This window comes from Raphanus sativus, chromosome 8, assembly GCF_000801105.2.
Source record: "Raphanus sativus cultivar WK10039 chromosome 8, ASM80110v3, whole genome shotgun sequence".
NCBI classification, from domain to species: domain Eukaryota; kingdom Viridiplantae; phylum Streptophyta; class Magnoliopsida; order Brassicales; family Brassicaceae; genus Raphanus; species Raphanus sativus.
Genome location: NC_079518.1, coordinates 11882472 through 11901675, shown reverse-complemented (window position 1 = coordinate 11901675; position 19204 = coordinate 11882472). Strand labels below are relative to the sequence as shown.

The following is a 19204-nucleotide window of genomic DNA, read 5'->3' as shown; positions in this document are numbered from 1 at the left end:
CTTTTGGTTATCATAATATAGTATTAAAAACATAAACGATCTGATTACCAAAATAAAACCTAAACGATCTAAAATATTTCTGATTTATATTCCTAGAATTAAAATTTGGTCTTGGGTATGAGCTTAGTACCCGGAAGCCGGAATGTACCACTTGAATTTTTTAGAATTTAGAGTACGAGCAGTTACCCTTGTATATAAAAATACAAATGGGCACGAACAATAGTACGACAGTCTTAATTCGAATAGGTGTTTTGTTCCTGTTAGACCTGAAGTATATTTCTAATCTTTTAAATCATTATTATATACTTACTCTAACTGTATTAATCTTATAATAAGCTTCGAAATGTCAACTTATGGACCACTGGTGCAGCGGTGCCTGAGATTTATTGCGGATACTCAAAATATGGATGTGCAAAACATTTGAATCTAATGTTAGAAATAACCTACCCGTTCGAGTAAATATATTCAAACACCGATTGATACCTTAAAAATCATCAAATAACCAAATGACTCGCTTCTATACATAAAAAAGTGCCCATTTTTTGTCAACAAAGTGCCCACCAACGAGCAAAAGTTATCAAATATATCCAAATGATAAATGACATTTCTTTAACACAAAATGATAAATGATTATGTGGCTGATTTAGTCACTAATAATAATTGCCAGACGTGTGGAGACGAGAAAGTGGGTTGTTATGCTTGGAATTGTTTTTTTTTCTTTTTCATTTTTGTCGACGTGTAGTTTGGTATGTTTTAGTTAGAGAGTTAACTAACTTAGAATATTGGCACGTGACTGTTTACACATCTGATATAATACTATCATATAAATAAGATAGAAAGTGACAATCGTGGTAAGTGGTACCCCCTTGTATCCTGACCACGAAAACTGCCAGGGGGAATAGTACAGATCACATTTGGAAATAATGAGATATATCGGATCCTCTAGATCTGTCTTCGTGCATAAGAATGATCCTACATTTGTTTAAAAGAAATACTGATTTACACAGAACTAAAAGCAAAAGATTTCACACCTAATGATGAAGAGGTAGTGGTTACCCAATAACAACCAATTCATATTATATGTATTAGAAAGTAATCAAGTGACTAGATTTCATATATATACTTTTAAGATCTATGCTCATGATTGATATATTCTATATTCCATCGAAAGAAATCAATAACTGAAACAAATAAATACATTTTTGACTATATCAACAAAAAAACATGGCAAAATGTAAGTTTCAACCGGTGTATATGATGGTTCGCTAAAAGCATAACACTGTCACATGGTAGCTCAAAGTCTTGTTTTTATTGATGGCTGGAATAAATTAAGTAAAGCTAAAATTTGGACGAAAATAAAAATTTCCTTAAAGTTTCTTAAGTACAGCAAAATTGGAACTGTGTCTAAATAAGATTATATAAAATGTCGACCTAATCTCCACTGATGATTCAATGGGAACATGATTGGCAAAAATATAAACAATACACCAATGAACACACACTTTATGCGTTTTTCTTCTTATTTACTTAGTTTTTCTTTTGTTCTCTAAGACTTTGACTCCAGCGTTAAGAGGGTTTCTTATAAGCGGAAGCACCGCTTTAATATTTAATATAACTTTAATAATGTTTTCTCTAAGTTTGTTTACTAATTAATGGCTGACCCATAAATTTTCTGAAGTCCACATAAAATGACCAAAATTTTGTACAATCGTAGAACTAAACTGGAGTTAAATATTAAACGATTGTATTGTGGAGAGAGTATCAGACAGACCGGACCATATAACTCGGATCATGTTTACAATAACTCGGATCGTGTTTGACATATTACAAAATATATCAACCCCCCCCCCCCCCCCAAAAAAAAAGATATATAGTTTATGGGGCTTCCAAGTTACAAAGTCTGATTTAGCATACTAGTATTAAACAAAAAAAAAATATATATATATATATATATATGTCAAAAGCCCGATTTTTTAGCTTTTTAATTTTATTTTTCTTAGTTAGTGATGAGGTTTGATACAATCAAATTTAACGTAACCAGAAAACAATACTAAACTAAGATGTTAAAGTTCTGACCGACTTTGAAGGAGCTATGATGATATGGCAGAGAGCTAGAAGCCGTGAACATTCTTAAAGCCATATGTTTGTAAGAGCAATCTACACTACAAGAAATCCAAGAAAAGAGACGCAGTATCAATTCGACAAGATTTGTGGTCCTTACTATCAAACTAAGTCCAAGTGCACATTTTTCTCCATCACGTGTAAAGACTAACAACTCAAGAAGAATTTAAATTAGCAATCAAAGAAGAAGTTACGGACAAGTTAACCTTTCGTGTTCAAATAGGCGGCCTCTAAGGTAAACAAAACAACTTTCGTGTTCTTTTTTTCATCAAAAAAGTATACACTAATGTTGTGGGTTTTTGTCCCATGTCTCTTATCTAGCCTCATAATCTTAGTTTTTTCTAAGTTAATGTTTTTTTTCACGTTTTAACAATCTAGCTTTGAATAAATGTAAATTTAATTATTAACTAGGTGTTTTGCCCGCACATGCGGGCATAAATTTCTTATAAATACTTATTAGTTTATGTCTTATTAATATAAAATCAGCATAATAAATTATTATTTATGTTTTAAATAGTTAAATCAAACATCAAAATATTTATATATGTCAAATACTTTTAATCAAAATATATACTTATTATTGTGTTAAGTTTTTTTAAAACACTCATATCTTAGAGATAGTTTAGAAAATATATTTATATTTTTATGTTGACTAATATTTAATAATAAATTGTTTTATATCTTAATTTTTCTTTTAACTTTTATAATTAAAATATTGTTTTCAGATAGGCACAAAAAAGAATATATATAGAAGAATTATCTTTTTTTATAGTTCTAAAATATTATTTTGTAATCAATTATTTAATATAGCATATAGCATATAAACTTTATATCATTAAAATAAATTAGTGAATAGTTAGAAACTAATAATAAATTAATAACCTATGTAAAACTCTAAAACCTAATAAAAATATGACAAATAAGAAAAGCTAATATAACATATAAATTTAATATTAATAAAATAAAATTCGTTTTTATTTATATAGAATATTCATCAAGGCTATTATTTAAATTAATTATTTAGTGACACAGCTCAAAACAAATAATAATCAATGATAATTTAGCTTAAACTTAATAAGAATATGACAAATAAGCAAAATTACCTAAAATCATGGAGAATATGACAACTAAGCAAATTTACTTCATAAATAATAGTATAGATTGTTATTAGCTATGAAATCCACCGTGTGATTTTTGCAACAAAACTCTTGTTCTTAACAAATAAGGAGTCTAAGAAAAGATAAATCACTTAGATTAAATTATCATATATTGTATCATTGGTGTAATCTTCCACATCATTAGTAAAGTAATGATTTTTGTTGCGCCATAAGCAAATAATCCACAAACTTTTATTGATTGCTTGTTTACAACAACTGTGAAATCAACTATGGTCGCTTCATTTTTGAGAAGATGGGAATTCATGCGATGACATAAGCACAGCTAGCTACTTTGAAACTCCTGTTTTAGCCGGTGCTTATCCATTTATGTCCAACAAAGAAAAGCAATGAACATGCTAGATGTCATAGCGAAAAAGCTGTAGTTCATTCAAACAAAAAGAGATGAGATGCTTGAGTCTACCAATCAACCAGCTCTGTATTTGTGCTAATGCAGCGAGAAAGAGAAAGAACTTGTTTTTACCTCTGGACATTCTCTACGTGTAGTACTTTAGTGAATTGCAGAGTCTGCATTTTAGGTGAGTAAAACTCAAGAATAGTAGCCTCTTCAATGCAGCTGTGAACTTTGGGGAATGTGAGTACTTGTGTGTTGTCTTCCTTATCGGATTATCAACTTTAATAATGCCAACTTTAAGTTAGTTGATAATCGTGTGTTCATAAACTTGATGTGTTGTTTTCTATAAACTGTAAACAAAGATTGCAGGGGATATTGCTGGGCGTGCCAACCATGGCCCTCTGTATCTGAGAATGTCAGGAAAATGCTCAGTAAGGATCCCAAGAAAAGAGTCTTTGCAGAGAAAATATAGACTTAGAAGTTAGAACAATATTATGAGAAGAGTTGGAGTCAGCCATGAAAGAATACTTTAAGTGGCATCTTCAATCAATTGACTTGGGATCGATTTCATTCAAGTTGAAGAAAGCCAGAATTTTTTTTGCTGTGATTAGAAAAAAAAAATGTTTCCTTGATATTTTAAGAGAAAAGAATGGAATGCATTACTATATGTTATGCAAATGCGTATTCCAAAAATAAAGTTGCGATACACTTGGACTCGAACCCAACATAACACAATGATAATCTATCTTACACGTGGACTGCAAAATGCGAAATGTTTCTTCAACTTCCATTAGCACCAGCGAGCTGAGGTTTCCAAAGGACGTAGCCCGCATTCTTTAATTTCCCGGTTTTTATTTTTGAATCTGAACTCAAAGAATAATTCGGGGGAACTCACAGCTTCTTCAAATTCGATTACGACCAGATGCTCTGAACGTGGTGGACAGAGTGGGTACCATCTATAATCAGATTCAGAGTAATCACTGACATGCCTCACTTTGTCATTGATGCAATAAGATATCTCCGAGCTCCACCAAATATCAGACTCAACGGCGGATGGCCTAGTAACCAGCAAGAGGCAAGCTTTAAATCTCAAAAATGTAGGAAAACGTGTATCCAATTCATTCAATTTCATCGACACTGAACTCCCGGTGGCTCTGTAACTGAAATATGTAGGCACTTTTTCTCCGGGAAAGACTGCCCAAAGTTCTGTCGATGTCATGAGGATAAGGTCTCTTGCTTCTTCATTCAGTTTGAAGCAGTTAACAAAGCTGAGCACAGAAAACTCTGTCTTGTAAAAAGAGCAATCTAGTCTCTCGAGTGACTCACAGTTTTTTGCATCTATGCATGCTAACGAATCTGGAAGCTGTGGGAGCGAAACCAGCTTTGTGCATCCGTTGATTACAAGTGTACGTAGACGAGACATTTCCTTGACCCATGGCGCAATTTCTTGTATTCCTGTGTTGCTCAAGTGAAGCTCCGTGATGAGGTCAAAAGCATGCTGGGATTTCCTAAGGTTTTCACTGTATAACATAGATAAACGATTAAGACGAGACCATGACCTGATTGATGGAGGAATTTCTTCAACAGCAGTTCCTTGGAGGTCTAGAACTCGAATGTTTGTGGAAATCTCAGGAAATCTCTTCAACCACGAGCAATCAGTGAGATTAAGACTATAAAGAGATTTCATGTTGATGTTCATTGGAAGAAGGGTCGTTAGCTTTGAGCAACCTCTGAGATACAAATTTTCCAGATTTGTCAAATTCCAAATAGAAGAGGGGAGCTCCACAAGGCTTAAGCATCCACTGAGATCCAACTCGTCCAGATTAGTCATTTTCCCAATAAAAGCGGGAAGCTCCACGAGGCTTGAACATTCGACGAGAGACAAGGACTTAAGATTAGTCATATTCCCAATAGAAGAGGGGATCTCCACGAGGCTTGAGCACTTACCGAGAGACAAGGACTTAAGATTAGTCATATTCTCAATAGAAGAGGGGATCTCCACGAGGCTTGAACAATTGAGGAGAAACAACCACTCAAGATTAGTCATATTCCCAATAGAAGAGGGGATCTCCACGAGGCTTGAGCACTTACTAAGACACAACCTCTTAAGATTAGTCATATTCTCAATAGAAGAGGGGATCTCCACGAGGCTTGAACAATTGAGAGACAACCACCCAAGATTAGTCATATTCCCAATAGAAGAGGGGATCTCCACGAGGCTTGAACATTCGACGAGAAACAATATCTTAAGATTAGTCAAATTCCCAATATAAGAGGGAAGCTCTACAAGATTTGAGAAACCCTTGATTTCAAGTTTCTCTAGACAAGACATTTCCTTGACACATTGATCAATTTCTTGTTTTCCAGTGTCGGTCAAGTGAAGCTCCCTGATGCGGTCAAAAACATGTCGGGATCTCCCGAGGTTTTCACAGTATGGCATACATAATCTCTCAAGACGAGACCATGACTTGATTGATGGAGGAAGTTCTTGTATAGCAGTTCCGATAATCTTTACAACTCTAATATTTGTGGAAATTTCGGGAGAGCTTTTCAACGACGAGCAGTAAGTGAGATCTAACTCATCAAGAGATTTCATGTTAATGTTGATCGGAAGGGCCTTTAGCTTTGAACAACAAAGCAAAGACAACTTTTGCAAATTATGAAGATTCCCAATAGAAGAGGGGAGCTCCACAAGGCTTAAGCATCCATTGAGATCCAACTTCTCCAGATTAGTCATTTTCCCAATAGAAGAAGGGAGTTCCACAAGGCTTGAACTTCCAAGACACAATTTGTTAAGATTAGCCATGTTACCAATAGAAGAGGGGAGCTCCACAAGGCTTAAGCATCCATTGAGGTCCAGATTCATGAGATTACTCAAATTCCCAATAGAAAAAGGAAGCTCCACAAGACTTGAACAATAACTAAGATCTAATTCTCGGAGATTTGTGGCAGTTGAAAGATTAGGAAGCTCTTCTAGATTTTTGGAATAAGACAAATCCACCCACTTGAGATTTCTAATCGTCTGTACATATATAAACAAAATTCATCATTAAAGAAAATGATGCTTAGCTAAGCCTAAAGCATATTATTTAGAAATATATTTGTACTTACTTTATTTCCTTCCCACAGTTTCTGAAGGTTGCTATGACTCATTTTTATTTCCACCAGGAACTCCGGATTAAAATTAGAAGGCAGACATGTCATCGGAAAATATTGCCAGTGCAGTACTCTAACTTCTCGAGGTAGGCAATTCAGACTTTCTAGTATGTATGAACTACTTGCTCGTAAGTATAGACTGTCGGGAATATAACTACGAAGTCTTAAGAACTGGACATTGGACATTCTTTCAAAGGCTCCTTCATTTATCTTCAACTCGTCCCCCGGCTTATAATTTAGAGAATTTATGCCTATAACACTTCGAATACCCTGAAAAAGAACCCACAGATACATAAGCAAACATGATTTGTTTATCAAAAATTTTAGGGAGATATGCTGAGAACAACAAATGTGAAAACTTACTAGTGTATCATCACGTAGTACTTGGCGTACATCTCCATCATCAACCAAAAATTGACGCTGCCCAGGTTCGTTCGGGGATTGTTTACGAACAATTTCCATACCCAAACGTGCTAGCAAATTATGCATCCATATATATCCTTTTGAGTTGACAGATAAGAGAGATTTCTCAGCTAAAACCCGAAGATGACTTTTAACTGCAAAAAACTTCTCTGCAAGATGCTCTTCTACTTTCTCCATCAGTTCACCGTTGAAAAAGCAGGCTATATGAAGAAATAAAGCTTGTTCTTCATCGCATAAGACATCATAACTGAATTTTAAAGTATTTTCTATGTCTCCATTAAGTCTAGTTCTTAACCTTGGTAAATCATTATCCCACTCCTCCTTGGACAATCCTTTGAAATAAGATCCCATAACACTTAGTCCCAAAGGGAGTTTACCAGCAAGATATGTAACTTCCCGAGCAAGGCCCTCAAAACCATCATATGGGGATTTTTGACCAAAAGCATTTAGGCAGAAAATTTCAAGAGCTTCATCATCATGTGGAAAACCCACCTCGTAAATGTGGTCGATCCGATGTGCATTCAGAATTCTTTTATCTTGCGTTGTAACAATAATCCGACTTCCACTGCCAAACCACGTAAGTTCTTTCGCCAAGGCATCTAGTTGCGCAGAGTGGTCAACGTCATCGAGAACAACTAACACTTTCTTATCTTTTAGCCGGTCTTGTGCAACTCCTAAATGATGGATAGTGATATCCTTCTGATTGAGTATTAGAGACAAGAACTTATTCTGTAATTGCAGTTGTGCGCTGTATCTATCGAAACAAGGTCTTGGATACTCTCTTTTGATATTCTCCATATAGACGCTAAGTTGGAAGTCACCAGAGTGTTGGCTAAATAGAAATCTTGCGATGGTGCTCTTACCAATTCCAGATGGACCCCAAATCCCTATCATCCTCACTTCATCGGAGTCCAAGCGTAAGAGCAGTTCCATACTTTCCATGTGAGCTCGCATCCCAACTAAGCTGTCGAAATCACTTGATGGAACAGAACTAATCAGCTTGTTTGAAACATCAGTGGCTATTTCCTCAATCATGGCCGCTTCATTATTCCTAAACAGAGGAAATATAAAGACAGTCGCTCAATACATGAAACATTCACATACGTTAATTGTTTTTGGCTGGATATATATACTTTGTTTAACTCTCTTTTTAATACACACTGCATGTTCCAAATTTTTAAAGATGCATTGAAAAAAATCTCAAGAATGTCACATTTGATGTTTTATACACCTACGCTCAAATGTAAGCAACTCTGTTTGAACGCGCACTCCAATAGGTTTCCACAAGTACCCTAACAGATCTAAAATTTAGAGTGGTATAAATTTCCATAAATTGTGGAATTTTTGGAACTAATACTTTTAGGACATCCATACTTTTATATGTTATGGTTGAGGTATTTTATATTTATAGATATTATATGGGAGAATTGGATAAAAGAGACATTTTGAACTTTTGTTTGTCCAACTAAGATTTTTCATACTTTTGGCAATTTTGGACATGTTTTACCCCTAGTTAATGGAAAAAATAGTAAACATAATTTTAAAAATATAAAAAAATATGAAAACTATTGATAACATATATATGACATCTTATATGTTTAAATTTATTTTTTAAAAAATTGGGATTCATATATTATTTTCTTCTAACCTATGTTAGAATACACATTCCGACAGACTACTTTAGGCAGACATCGAAATCTAAGTTTTATACATTGATATATCTAGGGTATATACCGTAAACTAAACTTTCTTATACCTTATACCTGACCTAGATTTAGTTACATCTCAATCTAGCAAGATGTCTTCAGTGTACCTGCAGCTATATGACGATATATACCTTTAACTCTATGATGTACTTTAGGTAGAGTTTATGTAATAGTGTCCTCTGCCTATTACCGAATATGACGCCTAAAGAAGAATATGCTTTCCATGTGTTGTACTGTGTTCTGTATTAAGTAGAGCACGTATTCTACTTATATCCGAAAAATATGGAAACTTCCGTTTTCGGTTATAGAAGTTTCCTAAATCTAACCTAAAAAATCTCAGAGAATATTTGCTTGAAATCCCACGATTTTCTTCTCCTCCTACGATCCCCTTCTCTATCCCCTAAACCCGGGGACTAAGCGGGTATACAACGTTTTGTAATTTTTAATTATAGTTATACGTATATATATTAGCACATGTGATTTGTAAAAAAAAAGATGCAGTAGTCCAGTGGCGCTTGCTGCATGTGTTGTTGTAATAGGTGTTGGGTTCGATTCTCGTATGCTGCAACATTTTTTGTTTAAATGAAGATTAGTACTGTCATTTCCAATTCCTCTTACATATATAGATATGCTATGAATCATTGAATAGTTTTTAATTTAATTTATTTTTTTTATTATCAACTGGTTAAGATGAATAACAAGGATTCTTGACTTAAGAATGCGACTCACCATGGTCTTCTTAACATGTTCCTAATTATGGATTTGTCATGCAATCTAACACTATTGCATGAGATATTGAACAAAGTGTGACGAATGAAGATAGGAGACTGTATTCGTTTTGCAAAGATAGTCGGAGGTTTCTTTTTAGCAAATATTGATTAAGCCTTATAGATAGTAAATGAAAATGAATTAAGAATGAGAACTTTTAAAAGGTTTAGAAGCTGTGTCTTTGATTATATTAACACCAACATTTTAGAATTTTTGCAACATGATAGAAACAGTTCAGCTAAGATAATAAAAAGTAGAAAAACACTTGCAAGTTATGCAAAGAAACATTGAAACTCAGACGAGAATGACAACTTCAACTTCCTGTTGTTCCACAACAAGACTAAGTAATGATTAAAGACTAAACAAAAAGGTCAAATCCAGTCAAGAGGGTTCTTGTATATCATAAACAAACTACTCAAAAAATTTCCTGTAAGTTTTCAGTTCCCCAATCCTTGTTTGACCATTTGAATGTTGATAACTACAGAAACATAAATTTCATAAGTACAAAGTGTCTCCACCTCTCTGTCCATAACTTGCAATTTTAATATGTTAAAAACTGGCAGTAGAACTGATTGATCTGCCACTGCAAAGCGACATCAGCTATCTCCCTTTTAGCAATTTCAAAAACCACACATATAAAAATACTGTTATCAAGGCCACACATCTTCCACGCCCTTGTGTGGCCCTGGCCAATGCCAGTGTCAGAGAATAATGGTCCTTTCTGGAAACAATCGTCAGAAAATTAATCTTCTTAATCACAAAGAACTTAAGGAAACAAAGATACATTCACACTTTTGAATGATACCTTTTCGAAAGATGAAAACAAAACTGTTAGAAACTAACTCACTGAAGATAGACATAACAGAGAAAAAAACATGCGAAGGAAGAAGAAGACCAACTGACGAAGAACAAATCTCCGATTACCTGATCCATGTCTGAGAACGAGGAGGAGGAGGAGGAAGAAAACAAATTTAGAGACGAAAAATTTGATGATTTTCTACATAAGAAAAAGGATTATCCTTGAAGACCACCAACAAAGAGGAAGAACAGAAGAGATTGAAGAGGAATAAGAACAGAAGAGTTCGGATTCTCCTTGAAGACCACCAACGAAGAGGAAGAACAGAAGAGATCGAAGCTCTGCTCAGTTCACTGTCAAAATCGCCAATGGAGGCACCATGGCGGAGAAGAGAGGAAGATGTTGAAATTAGGGTATGGACATCCTTTTTCCCCCTTTTGTCTTTTTTTATTATTATTTTTTTTTTTAATATTTTCAATTAAGTTAAACCAATTCTTTTTATTTTTAATATTTATAAAATTATAAATCAATAACGAAAATCTACAATTATAATCTTAATTTAAATTAATTAGTAAATTAAGGGTATTTTAGTATTTAAAGAAAAACAAAATCCTATTTCCCCAAAAAAGGTTCAAAAAATCCTAGAAACACAAACCGTAGATGAATGTGTCTCTTATTTGTAATTCTCCCTATTATATTTTGATATCTTGGAAAGATAAAAAGAGCAAGTAAAAATTAGGCGGACGAACCAGGTGCTTGAATCGTAACCAGCAACTGTGGCCACCTTCACCAAAGCATGTCTCCATTTGTCAGTATCCTGCTTACTTTTACCCTCGCAAGTTTTTTCGAAAACCTTGCCAAAATATCCCCTCAGCTTCTTTACATCAGAAGGATCTACTTTATAGAAAACAGGGATCACGGTTTGGCCTAACTCTTCTTTGCACTTCATAATCTCCACCAACTCGTCAAGGCACCACTTTGAAAAAGCGTAGTTCTTCGAGAGCAAGATGATGGCGATCTTAGATCCTCTAATGGCCCTTTTGAGTTCGGGACCGATAGATTCTCCTCTGTTGATGTTATTGTCGATGAATGGTTTGATTCCTTTTCTTTTGAACTCTTTTTGAATATGACTTAGAAAGCCTACGCGGACATCTTCCCCGCGAAAGCTTGGAAAAACATCGTGTGCGCAGTTATGAGACGAAGAAGATGGAACTGATGGAAGAGACAAAGAGGACGGATGTGATAAAGGAGACAACGAAGATGGAAGTGATGAAGGAGACACCGAAGATTGAGGTGATGAAGGAGACAACGAAGATTGAGGTGATGATGGCAGTCGAATCTTCTTTCTCGCTGGATTCGAGAGCTCATCTCCTTTCCTCTTCTTTCTCTTTTCTGTCTTCCTTCTCTGTTTCTTCATTTCTTTCAAAAACGATTGAAATCTCATTTTCAAAAAGCTTTTTCTTTTTTTCTTTTTACTGAAGTTGATAAAAAGGAAAGTCAGATCTTGGTTTTCTTGATGGAATCTGAACTTTTTTAGAAAACACGAAGAAGGGTAAAGGAAATGATAAAAAAGGAAGAAGCAATCTGTGTGGTGGAGAGAGGGACCAAAAATATTTCTACATAAAATATGTAAAGCAATAATGAACCAAAGAGAAGACTTGTGAAAATTTTGCATGTGTAATCGCGTAAATGTCATGAAACGTTGACTCGGCCGACTGACAAAGACTTTTGTGGAAAAATATGTCGCCGACGAAAAATAATGTGCATAAAAAGTTTAATGTAAAAAGCCCCCACCATTTCGTCATGGCCTATACTATTCTAAGAAGGAAAATGCAAGGAAGAGCAGCAGCAATTTCAAGGAAGCAGTGTTCAAAATCCAATGTCTTTACCGTACATCAGAACTGATGAGTTCACACTTGAAATTTGACAGCAAAGAGATCATTCAATCTTCTATGGAAGCTTTATGTACAGGGAGAATCGCATAAAAAAGTTTAGAAGTGTCGATTATTAACACTTTAAACTTTGAAAATGTTTAACTAACACTTTTAACTTTCAAACTGATATATATCATCAAAAACTTCTAAAATAAAAAATTGACCTGTTTAATATGTAAAAAAATGACGTGTCAGTTTTTTTTCCTTCAAAAAAAATTATTTAATTAGTAAAATAAACAAAAACGAAATTCAAAAAATAAATAAAAAATCAAAAATTTATTAAAATTAATAAAAACAAAAAATATAATAAAATTAAATACAAAATTTCAGAAAATTAAATAAATATTTAAAATAATAAAATTAAAAAATAACTAAAATTTAATAATAAACAAGATTAAATTAAAATGCAGAAGAACTAAACAAAAATTAATAGAATTTAGAACATTCAAAACTGAGGAACTCTCAGCCTCTTTGCTAATAAGGTCTCTTGATTCTTGATTCGGTTTGACAGAATTAGAAAGGTTAATGAGAAAAAACTCAAAACTGAGGAAAGAGAAATCTTAGGTCACGAATAGGTCTAGGTCAATTTGGTATAACCTACACTTGCAAGGGGAAACACGTATACACCTGCAAATCGACTCTCAACAGGATGCTAACGAGAGAACAAGACAGAGACGACGTGAAGAAAGAGATTCATAAAATGTAGCATTTGTCTGGACAACAAAACGTGGTCGAGATCTTTAATTATAAATGATCTTGCGATGGAATTGTGTGGTGGGAGTGAATTGTCTTATAGGATTATAGCTTAGGGGGCATTACTCAGAAGAGATCAGCTGCTGGTGTTATTAGATCGGTTCTGAATGTTTGCAGATTTGGCATTTCATGGGTGTGATGCATCATGGTCTCAAGCCATGAAGATTTCTTGCTCACTAGTACTCAAAGCTACTGACTATAGACTGTCTGTGTTCATCAAAGACTGTGAGAATGCAATATAACATATGTACGCATTATACTTATTCCACTTTTTGAGGTACACTATCTAATCTTGTCCCTGCAGACCTAACCGTTGGCCAGTTTGTGTACGTTGTCCGCAAAAAAAAAAATCAAGCTTGGAAGTGAGAAAAAGCAGTCTTTGTCAAGAATACATTGCCTCCAACTGGTAAACTCTCAACACCATATAAGATTCAGTTTTAACTAAACTTGGTCTCAGTGGTCTCTTTTTTCTTTATTAACAGCTGCATTGATGTCTGGAATCTATGAAGAACACAAAGATACAGCGGAGAGAACACTTTTGGTTCTTTCGATGACTTAAGTACATAAGATAAAGAGAACACTTGTTGTCTCTTGATTTTAACTCTGCTTTGATGTTTTGAATCTTTGCCTTTTGAGTGTACATTTTTGGATGTTCTTATTGTAGTGAGAAGTTTGGCAGAAACTAACAGCACAAAGGCACACACTATTTTCACCACAACTATACAAAAGCTAAAAAAGCTTCAGCAGAGAATCTCATGATCTTCATCTGTTTCTAGCATTCTGAAACGACGCCAATTCATCACGAAGCTTCCATTGCTTGCAAAAAGGGACACCAATATAGTGATCCAAGCGCGTAAATAAACCCTTTAACGCAGGCCTCAGAGGACTCACTTTCCGGATAGGCAACACTCTTGGTGACTATCTTGATAGAAAGAGAACAAGCCCTTATTCCTTAACCAAAGCTTGGATCTCTCAACAGCATTCAGAAAGATCTTCCAGTTAAATGAGCATACTCAATAAGAGAAACCTATCCTGCTCCACTGAAAAAAAAAAGAAACAGATTCTCAATTATGGTAGTGTTAGTTGATAATCAATCATAGGCCTCTATATCTGAGAATGCTAAAGACCTTGTCACGAAAAATACTCAGTAAGGATCCCAAGAATATAATCTCTGCAGCACAATTTCTTTGGTAAAGCTTTACAATCCCCAAAACATTGTAATTCATTTACAAGTTACTTGCAAACCCTTTAACAGTCTTGTACTTATCATTGTGGCTCTTCTTTGAACATCCTTGGATCAGAGGCGGGGAACAACCCTTTATTGATAATGCTGTGTTAAGAAGAGGAACTTAAACAAATTCTGAGCAATTTAACAGTTTTACAAGTCTAACAGAAGAGGAAATTTAAACAATCTCTTACTTGGAACTCAAAACCGGGCTTGCTTTAAAACTCTCTGAAGCTGTTAGTTTAGATACTGACCGGATCGAGATGAGCACTTATTCAAAGAAGCTGATACAATTTACTCAAACCCAATGCGAATTGTTTCTTCATCTTCCATCAACATTGAAAGAGCCAAGCTTTCAGGAGGACGTAGCCCGCATTCCTTAATCTCCCAGTTTTTATATCTGAAACTGAACTCAAAGACTAATTCGGGAGAACTCACAGTTTCTTCAAATTCGATTACGACCAGATGCTCTGATTGTGGAGACAGCTTCCCCCAAATTTGGCAGAATCTAACAGCATAAAGCTTAACCTCGACACCACTCAGTTTGTCCTTGATGCAATAAGATATATACGGATCCCTCCAAGCAGCAGCGTCAACATCGGAAGGCTTAGTAACCAGCAAGAGGCAAGCTTTAAATCTCAAGGATGTGGGGAAACGTGTATCTAATAATCCATTCAATTTCATTGACACTGAACTCCCGGTGGCTCTGTAACTGAAATATGCAGGCACCGTTTCTCCCGGAAAGACTGCCCATCTTTTTGTCGATGCCTTGAGGATAAGGTTTCTTGCTTCTTGATTCAGTTTGAAGCAGTTAACAAAGCTGAGCTCAGTAAACTTTGTCTTGTAAAAAGAGCAATCTAGTCTCTCCAGGGATTCGCAATTTTCTGCATGTATGATTTCTAATGAATCTGGAAGCTGTGGGAGCGAAACCAGCTTCGTGCATCCATTGATTACAAGTGTCTTCAGACGAGACATTTTCTTGACCCATGAAGCAATTTCTTGTATCCCTGTGTCACTTAAGTACAGCTGCGTGAGATCCAACTTCTTGAGATGAGTCATATTCCCAAAAGAAAAGGACGGCTTTTGTAGGCTTGAACATCCCTTGAGATTCAACTTCTCAAAATTAGTCATATTTCCAATAGAGGAAGGGAGTTTCAAAAGGCTTGAGCATTCTTTGAGATGCAACTTCTTTAGATTAGTCATATTCCCAATAGAATAAGGGAGCTTCACAAGACTTGAGCATCTTTTGAGATGTAATTCCTTGAGATTAGTCATATTCCCAATAGAAGAGGGGAGCTCCACAAGGCTTGAACATTCTTTGAGATGTAACTTCTTGAGATTGGTCATGTTCCCTATAGAATAAGGGAGCTCCACAAGGTTTGACAATCCGGAGAGATCCAAATTCTCTAGACTGGTCATGCTCCCAATAGAAGAGGGGAGCTCCACAAGACTTGAGCAATAACTAAGATCCAATTTTTGAAGATTAGTGGCAGTTGAAAAATCAGGAAGCTCCTTTAGATTTTTAGAATTACACAAATCCATCCACTTGAGATTTCTAATCGCCTGTACAGAAAAACCAGTACATCATAAAAGAGGTTGATATATATCATGCAATTAATTCACTGCGTTTAAAACTGAAGTATACAAAAGTCTTAGATATAGAAATATTTTCACTTACTTTATTTCCTTCCCATAATTTTTCAAGGTTGCTATCACTCATGTTTATTTCCACCAAGAACTCCGGATTAAAATCAGAAGGTAGACATGTCAAGGGAAAGTATATCCAATATAGTAATCTAATGTCTTGAGGTAGACGGTTCAGACTTTCCAGTTTATACGAACTGGGGTAACAATGGACTCTTAAGAATTGGACATTGAACATTCTTTCAAAGGTTTCGTCACTTATCTTCCACTCCATCCCGAACTCGTAATCCGTCAAATCTATGCCTATAACGCTTTGACTACCCTATAAAGGAACAAAGAAACATAAGCAAAGATTATTTGTCACAAATTCAATTTTGTAGGGAAAGGAGGTGAAGGACTAATGTGAAAACATACTAGTGTATCACTACGTAGTACCCGGTATATATCTCTAGCTTCAACCAAAAACTGACGCTGCCCAGGGTTGTTAGGGGATTGCTTACGGACAATTTCTCTACCCAAACGTGCTAGTAAACTATGCATCTTTATGTATCCCGATTCCATCGAAATGAGAGATTTCTCAGCTAAAATACGAAGGCGAGCTTTCACACCAACAAAAGTCTCTGCAAGATACTCTTCCACTTTCACAATCCATTCATTGTTGAAAAAGCAGGCTATATGAAGAAATAAAGCTTGATCTTCATCACCTAAGGCATCATAACTGAGCCTTAAAATACTTTCTATATCTCCATCAAGTCTAATTCTTAACCTTGGTAGTTCCTCTTCCCACTCCTTCTTGGGCATTCCTTTAAAGTAAGATCCCATAATCCTTAGTCCCAAAGGGAGTTTACCAGCAAGGTTCGTAACTTCCATAGAAAGGTTCTCAAAACCATCATATGGATACTTTTGACCAAAAGTATACATGCAAAAGATTTGAAGAGCCTCGTTGTATGGTGGAAAATCCACCTTGTAAATATGCTTAATCGCATGTGCATCTAAAAGTTCTTTATTTTGTGTTGTGACAATAATTCGACTTCCAGGGCCAAACCACCGAGTTTCTTCCACCATTGCATCTAGTTGCGCTAAGTGGTCAACATCGTCAAGAACAATAAACACTTTCTTATTTTTTAACCTCTCTTTTGCAACTCCCAAATGACGAATAGTGACATCCTCCTGGTTGATTATTTGAGACAGAAACTCTTTTTGTAATTGCATTTTCGTGCTATATACATCGAAAAAAGGTCTTGGATAGCGACTTTTGATATTTTCCATGAAGACACTAAACTGGAACTCATGAGAGTTCTGGCTAAACAGAACTCTGGCGATGGTGCTTTTACCAATTCCGGATGGACCCCAAATCCCTATCATCTTCACTTCATTAGAGTTTAGACCGAGGAATGGTTCCATCTTTTCCATATGAGCTCTCATCCCAACTAAATTGTCGAAATCACTTGATGGCACAGAATTTATAAGCGCTTTTGAAACACTTGTGACTATTTCTTCAATCATGACCGCTTCATTATCCCTAAAAAAATGAAATATGAATAGATGCCGTTGTCAGATAGTCATGAAAAATCCATATACTGTATGTGCATTCAAGTTATATGATTTTCTAAAAATGCCACACTCGACATATTTTTTCAAAAACACCATCAAGTAAAAAAATACCACAGATTTTGATCATTTCAGAATTTTTTAGTATTTTTCTATGTTAATTGTATATATTTGGAACAGTAGAAGCAAGAAAAGGACAAACCAGTTGCTTGAATGGTAACCAGCGATTGTGGACACTTCGTCCAAAGCTTCTTTCCATCTCCCAATATCCTCTTTACTTTTACCCACACAATTTTCTTTGAAAACTTTTCCAAAATATCCGGTCAGCTTCTTTACATGAGAAGGATCTACTTTATAGAAAACGGGGATCACGGTTTCTTTGCACTTCATAATCTCCACCAACTCGTCAAGACACCACTTTGAAGAAGCGTAATTCTTCGAGAGCAAGATGATCGCGATCTTAGATTCTCTAATGGCCCGTATAAGCTCGGGGCCGATGGATTTTCCTCTGTTGATCTCATTGTCGATGAATGGTGTGATTCCCTTTCTTCTAAACTCCTTTTGAATGTGACTGAGAAAGTCTCTGCGGATATCTTCTCCGCGAAAGCTCGGAAAGACATCGTGCGTCCAGTTATGAGATGAAGAAGCTGGATGAACTGATGAAGAAGATGGAGGTGAAGAAGGAGGCTGCAAAGAAGAATCAATTTCTTTGTTTTCTTGATTGAATCTGAATTTTCGAAAAATCACTAAGAAACCTATTGCAGCAGCAAGAACGGTAAGAAAAAGAGAAAACTCCATTTGTGTGAGAAACCTCTCCCTTGGTAATTTTCCCTTCGATGGGAAAGATCTGGATCAATAACCATCGAATATCAGCTTAAAAATATAAATTAAGACCAATTTAATATGGTTAGAGAGCGAAACACTACCTCAAAGTGAAAGAGAGCTCGAGAATCTGCGTAGCACAAAACTGATTATACAGCAACAATCGGCTTCAGATCGCGTGACTCCTAAAAAAATTCGACACGGAAGTGCAGAAATAAGGGCGGCTAAGGAGACGATGTGTTTGTTGCTCAAAGAAACAAAAAAAAAGGATACGATGCGAAATATGAAAACAAATTTCTTCTTTATTTGTCAAACAAAAATGTTTAATAAATTAGGAGATTATAGTAAACTAAGGCAAGTAGGTGAAGTTTTCCTGTTTCTAGGAATACATTAATGTCATGGATCATTTCATGCTCACGTCTCAAAATAAACATGTTTAAGATAGATATTGGTAATCCAAAATATAAAAATAATTTATTAAATAATATTTTTCAACTACCTATTAAATAATGTTAAAAACACATTATAAAAATGAAGTAAACATTTTAACTTATAAAATAAAATATTTAAATATAGACAATACTGTCCTTTTAAAATATTTTTAAGGGTACCTACACATATCATAAGATCTAATGCTTGCTGAAGTTTGCAACAACAAAATATTTTTTAAAATTTTCAGAGTAACATTTTGTATAGATATTGATCATCCATACTTATTAAAAACTACTAAAAATCATAAAAAATTAAAAACACATGATATAAACTTCATGTAGAAACACATATGTTTTAACAATAA

The 19204-nt window shown here is 35.0% G+C and overlaps 2 protein-coding genes across 6 annotated transcripts; both read right to left on the bottom strand.

Annotated features, from left to right (window-relative positions):
- Positions 1-4237: 4237 nt before the first annotated feature.
- Positions 4238-12157, bottom strand: LOC108830076 (disease resistance protein TAO1). The gene is made up of 4 exons (XM_018603686.2): positions 11229-12157; positions 7150-8260; positions 6742-7056; positions 4238-6652 (listed from the first exon to the last, which is right to left on the bottom strand). The coding sequence occupies exons 1-4, from the start codon at positions 12152-12154 to the stop codon at positions 4421-4423; spliced, it is 4584 nt and encodes a 1527-aa protein (XP_018459188.2). The 5' UTR covers positions 12155-12157; the 3' UTR covers positions 4238-4420.
- Positions 12158-13730: 1573 nt separating this feature from the next.
- LOC108830093 (probable disease resistance protein RPP1) lies at positions 13731-18721 on the bottom strand. Of its 5 annotated transcripts, none has more exons than XM_056992286.1 (7): positions 18513-18721; positions 17789-18433; positions 16450-17557; positions 16070-16357; positions 14586-15954; positions 14294-14496; positions 13731-14206 (listed from the first exon to the last, which is right to left on the bottom strand). In XM_056992286.1, exons 2-5 carry the CDS (start codon positions 18382-18384, stop codon positions 14686-14688), a joined length of 3261 nt encoding a protein of 1086 aa, XP_056848266.1. In that variant the 5' UTR covers positions 18385-18433; positions 18513-18721; the 3' UTR covers positions 13731-14206; positions 14294-14496; positions 14586-14685. The 5 variants fall into 5 exon arrangements, with proteins under 5 accessions (XP_056848266.1, XP_056848267.1, XP_056848265.1 ...); XM_056992287.1 differs by having other exon boundaries at positions 14294-14482; XM_056992285.1 differs by having other exon boundaries at positions 14294-15954.
- Between the last annotated feature and the right edge of the window lie 483 nt (positions 18722-19204).

What these genes read in the sequence shown, in the direction of transcription:
- LOC108830076 (XM_018603686.2), bottom strand. Translation starts at nt 12,154, where the DNA reads ATGCAAAATTTTCACAAGTCTTCTCTTTGGTTCATTATTGCTTTACAT. An exon ending in GGTTACGATTCAAGCACCTG is followed by an intron (nt 8,261 to 11,228) that starts GTTCGTCCGCCT and finishes TCCTCTGTTTAG; the next exon opens with GAATAATGAAGCGGCCATGA. An exon ending in AACTGTGGGAAGGAAATAAA is followed by an intron (nt 6,653 to 6,741) that starts GTAAGTACAAAT and finishes ATATATGTACAG; the next exon opens with ACGATTAGAAATCTCAAGTG.
- LOC108830093 (XM_018603699.2), bottom strand. Translation starts at nt 18,384, where the DNA reads ATGGAGTTTTCTCTTTTTCTTACCGTTCTTGCTGCTGCAATAGGTTTC. An exon ending in GGTTACCATTCAAGCAACTG is followed by an intron (nt 17,558 to 17,788) that starts GTTTGTCCTTTT and finishes TCATTTTTTTAG; the next exon opens with GGATAATGAAGCGGTCATGA. An exon ending in TACTACGTAGTGATACACTA is followed by an intron (nt 16,358 to 16,449) that starts GTATGTTTTCAC and finishes GTTCCTTTATAG; the next exon opens with GGTAGTCAAAGCGTTATAGG.